Raw genomic sequence first — 5,000 nt, 5'->3', positions numbered from 1 at the left:
GTTAAGCTAACATTACTAAATTTATACTAGTACGTAGTATTACAAACCAAGCTAGTAAATCAGAGTGTTAAGCTAAAAGGAAGTACAGTACAGAGGTTACAGAGGAGTAAGTAATATTACAAAACAAGCTAGTAATCAGTTAAGGCATGTTACTTACGTTAAGCTGAAGGAAGTAAAAGGAAAGAAGTTAACCTTACTAGCTTATGTTAGATTCAGAATCAGAAACACTTTATTGTGTGCGAGTTGTGCTCACAGGAATGGGTTTGGTTTGGTGCCAAAGTGTAACATTGAACAGTACATCAAAAAACACATAGTGCAGCGAACAACAAGAGCCAGTGCAACAAGCGAACAGACATCAGACAGCAGACAGTAGACATTAATGTAGGAAAATTAATCAAAGGAATCATAGCACAACTAATTTAAGCTCACAAAGCTACTAAACAAAAAAAGGAAGCAACAGAATGGAGATTACGCTACTGAAGCAAATAACGTTACTTAAGCTAGTAAAGTGAGATTATTAAAGTCACCCTGTCTAGGAATGAACATCAGTTTAATAAACCTGCACTTTGCTATTAACATGGATGCAGTGATTATTAAACTGTTCCCTGTAGTGCGAAAGTGTAGCATAACTTCTGATCCCTACTTTAATTAGGTTCAATTACGATTTCTTTTTAAAACAAAAATCCATATTTGTAATATTGCTGATTTTCATCAAAACAAAAGCTGTGGAAAATCTGCCTTTTTAACACCTTATATAACTTCAGGTTCAGCCCTTATTCTATATAATCTCTCTCAAAAGTCGAACATGGCTTTGCTCAATCTTCCCACAGTACGTGCACTAGAAGTACTTAAACATTCCAAAGCCTTGAAAAACATAAATTATATAATTGTAGTTGTGTTCAAACAGGAAGATTTGTTCTGACAATTTGTATTATGTTTTTATTTATAAACGCAATTAACCATCTGATGTACGAATGAATCTCTTAAAGCTACCAGCGTTTCAATGCAATTTGATTTAGAGCCGTTTCGATATGATACGATATGAAGCGATTCAGTATTGTACAGTTTAAACAGTGTTAGCTTGGAGAAGCGAGAGACCACGCCCCCTTTTTTGGGACTGACGCACAATCTAAGAGCACAAGACGCACATCTTTTTCACTGGGTCTCGCAGGTAGAAAGGCCACGCCCATTTCACTGGGGCTGACAGATAAAGAGGCCACACCCCTGTTTAGACTGTCAGGTAACAGGCCACGCCCCTTTTACTGGGCCTGATGAGGCCACACCTCTGTTGACGAAAAACAGTTTCTGGTAGTGCACTCAGACTGTTGGATGTAGAAAGAGTCCCATCACTCTGCTGCCAATTATCACTCATCGGCCAATCAGCCGGCTTCGTCATCAAGCAAAACCCCGCCTCTCGACTAGGAGAAATAACTACAAGACAGGCGTAGCTGCTAGTGAACGTAGAGTGTGTTTCGACTCGTCCAAGTCCAGACTTAACTTTTAAAAGACGACGAATCTGTTGCTTGCTGTGAATTATTTTATTATTTCGGTGTAAAGATGTTGAATTATTTTCTGTAGGCGTTGCCCGGGTGACCTCATGTACAGAACCTCCTTCCTGTCTTCGAGTTATTTCTGCACGTTACAGAGAAGCATTTTATTTATTTTGTGTCCATTTTTTATTTATTACTGATTGTATTTTGGTCAAAACTATGTGGTGATCAAAAAATATTGTCAATAAAAAGTACAGTATACAAAAGTGTGTCAGTCTGCTGGTCTGGATTTTATTTGGTGGACGTAGACCTGATGTAATCTTTTGCACTTAAAGTAAAGCAAATAATATCATAACTACAGCTAGCAAATAAAGAGTTAAACTAAATAAAGTTACAGTACTGACAAAGTACTGAACCAAGTAACATTGTGTGAAAGTTAAGATATTAAAGTTGGATTACTAACGTTAGGCTGTTAGGTTAGTCAAGCAAGTAGCTGTATTAAAATTATTTTAGCAAAGTAAATAATAAGCTACTAATGTTAAGTGAAGCTAAATAGAAGTAACAATAAAAAAGTTGGGCTAGTGATGCGAGTAACAAAGTAAGTAACGTTACTAAAGTTAAGCTAATGAACCAAGTAATGTTACTTAGTCGATTAAGTAGAAATAACAGAAGTTAAGCTAGTTAATTGCTTCAACTAATTTCTAACTTTTACTAGATAAACTTTAATAATATTACTAGATTTACTAGATTAAATCTTGTAAGATTACTAAAGTTAGACTAGTAAAGTAAGTAGCATTACTAAAGTTAATTTGGTAAAGTAAGCATTATTATAAAACAAGACAGTAAATAAAGTCATGCTATTAAAGCTAAGCTAAAGGGAGTAACAGTAAAGAAGCTAAGCTAGTAGCATTACTAATTTATCTAAAAGTAACAACTGAAGTTAAGCTAATGAAGCAAATAATGTTACTAAAGTTAGTAAAGTAAATATTATTAAAAGCTTTAGCTAAGCATGAATTTACTAGCTTAAGATAATATGTGATCAAGCTAGCTTAACTTTAGTAAAGTTAGGCTAGTAAAGCAAATATCATTACTGAAGTTAAAGTAGTAAAGTGGTTTTGCAAACTTTACTAAACTTAAGATGGTAAATTAAGTAATGTTATTACAGTTAACCTAACAGGAATTAACTTACTTAGTAAAGTAGGATTACTACAGTTCAGTTTGTAAAGCAAGTACAGCAAGTTTTAAACAAAAAGGTGCAAAAAAAGATCTATGATATAGTAAGAAATAGTAATAGAACAGAATTTAAATAGTAATGTTACTAACGTTAAGCTAGTAAAGTAAGATTACTAAAGCTAGCTAGTAAAGCAAGTACAGTTACTTTTATAGTAGCATTATGATCGTAACTGTAGTAATGTTACTTGCTTGACTAGCTTAACTTTAGCAACATTATATTACTATAATTTTAACGTAATTTTACTTGCTTATTAGCTTTACTAGCTTAACTGTAGTAAAGTTCAGCTAACGAAGCAGTGTTAAAGTTGTCAGTTTGTAATGATCAAACCAGATGCAGCGATATTATATAAGAGTACAGGGCTAATTTTGCATTGTTATTTTGTTTGTATGTCAGTTTTGTGCAATTAGACATCAGACATCAACTCATTACATCATAATCTGAAAAATCATTACAGTTTAATCACCTTATTCACATTTTAAAGACACTTGCTGGTTTTTTATGGTAATCGCGCTTAAATTACATCGTACTCCGAGTGGTTACAGGGTCCCAAAAGGCTGTAATGTGTGCGTTTGTGTGTGTGTGCTTTTGTGTGTATTAGAGTGTGTTATTAACTTCCAGGTTCTTTTAGATGTTCCCTCACAACCTTCTCAATGGTCTTAAACACTCCAGGATCCTCGATAGTGGGAGAGATCTACAAAACACACACAATTTCTTGTTCATTATCACGTTAAAAATTAAAGAAGATGGCAATATTAAATATTCACATCATGATAATGTCCTAAATATCTGTACTAAAGTTTGCGATATCATAATGTTGTATTATTTTTAGAAATGAACTGTGTTGTACACGATTTGTTTACAATTCCTTGCTAGCTAGTTGTTATAAAAGCTAGCAAGTTATGCTGTTCAAATACATTACGTAGCTTAATATAACCATGAAAATAACCAGACATGAATATTTCTGTGAACGTTAAAATATTAGCTAGCTAGCTAACTCGATAACAATAGCAAATTCAACATTACAGTACACGTTATTTATTTACAATGTCTTACTAGCTAGCTGTAAAAAAAACAACTCTCTATTGTTGTGATGAGAATGCTAACCAACGTAATAAGCTAGGTAGTTAACTTAATGATACCTCGCAAGGTACACTGTTTATTATAACAATTTCTGGTGATCTCTGAACACAAATGTGACTGTTATTCAAATGTCGGTCAACAAATTTTAGCTAGATAGCTAGCTTGCAGGATTGACGTACAGTGCTCAGCATAAATGAGTACACCCCACTACATTTGTCAGAAAACTTTTAGTTTCCTTTCAGAATCAACATTTTCTATGAGATACTATACTACAAAATACTCCTACAAATGTGGGCCATTGATTGCAAACAAGATTTGTTAATTTGCACACACAAAAAAGTGATTTTCCTAACAAATTCATTCAAGCCCATGTTGCAAAAGTGAGTACACCCCAATTATCGTCTTAGGAGAAAAGCCACACTTAAGACTACAAAATTCTACTTAACAGGCATTCAACCACAGGTGAGTCTAATGATTCATTTAAGAGGTGTCCAGCAGACAGGTGACTATAAAAGGGCATTACTTAACAAAGAAAAGCCCTTCCCATTTCATGCTGTCAGCAATGGCTCCCCATGGAAGAGAAATGTCCCAAAATCTGAGAAAGGAAATCATTTCTTTACACAAAAAAGGTGAGGGCTACAAGAAGATCAGCCAAGCTTTACATATCAGTCAAAATATTGTAGCAAAAGTGATCCAAAAATTTAAGAAAGATGGAAGTGCAACCATCTTACAGAGACGTCCAGGCCGGCCACTTAAGTTAACATCTCGACAGGAGCGTCTTCTGATGAGAAGGGTTGAAGAAAATCGCCATGCAAGTTCACTGCAGTTAGCTAAAGCAGTAGAAAGCCAAACTGGAGTGACCGTTTCCCGTGACACCATACGGCGCACACTGCAGAGGAATGGCATGCATGGGTATCGTCCACGAAGGAAGCCTCTCCTAAAGCCCATGCACAAAAAAGCACGCCTAGAATTTGCTAGGGCCCATGCTGAAAAAGATGAAGACTACTGGGACTCTATACTCTGGAGTGATGAGACAAAGATCACTGTTTTTGGAACTAATGAGTTTAAAACTGTATGGCGTCGTAAAGGTGAGGATTTCAAAGAAAAATGCTTGGTGCCTACAGTGAAACATGGTGGTGGCAGTGTCCTTATGTGGGGCTGTATGAGTGCTGCTGGTGTTGGGGAGCTGCATTTCA

The 5,000-nt window shown here is 35.4% G+C and overlaps 2 protein-coding genes across 4 annotated transcripts in view; one reads left to right on the top strand and one right to left on the bottom strand.

Annotated features, from left to right (window-relative positions):
• The window catches only part of ppfia2 (PTPRF interacting protein alpha 2), a 132,582-nt gene extending 131,227 nt beyond the window's left edge, over positions 1 to 1,355 (top strand). For both annotated transcript variants that reach the window (XM_053241618.1, XM_053241619.1), the window contains one exon: positions 1 to 1,355. This exon is cut by the window's left edge and continues 2,506 nt beyond it. The gene's annotated coding sequence lies outside the window, so the exon portion shown is untranslated.
• Positions 1,356 to 1,761: 406 nt separating this feature from the next.
• The window catches only part of acss3 (acyl-CoA synthetase short chain family member 3), a 24,913-nt gene continuing 21,674 nt past the window's right edge, over positions 1,762 to 5,000 (bottom strand). For both annotated transcript variants that reach the window (XM_053241622.1, XM_026909969.3), the window contains one exon: positions 1,762 to 3,415. In XM_053241622.1, coding sequence (XP_053097597.1) covers positions 3,332 to 3,415 — 84 coding nt within the window. In that variant the 3' untranslated portion in view covers positions 1,762 to 3,331. The remainder of the gene's footprint in view (positions 3,416 to 5,000) is intronic.

Source organism: Pangasianodon hypophthalmus, chromosome 18 (genome assembly GCF_027358585.1).
Source record: "Pangasianodon hypophthalmus isolate fPanHyp1 chromosome 18, fPanHyp1.pri, whole genome shotgun sequence".
Classification (NCBI taxonomy): domain Eukaryota; kingdom Metazoa; phylum Chordata; class Actinopteri; order Siluriformes; family Pangasiidae; genus Pangasianodon; species Pangasianodon hypophthalmus.
Note: the sequence above shows the minus strand (reverse complement) of the source record. Positions and strands in the feature narration are given on the sequence as shown.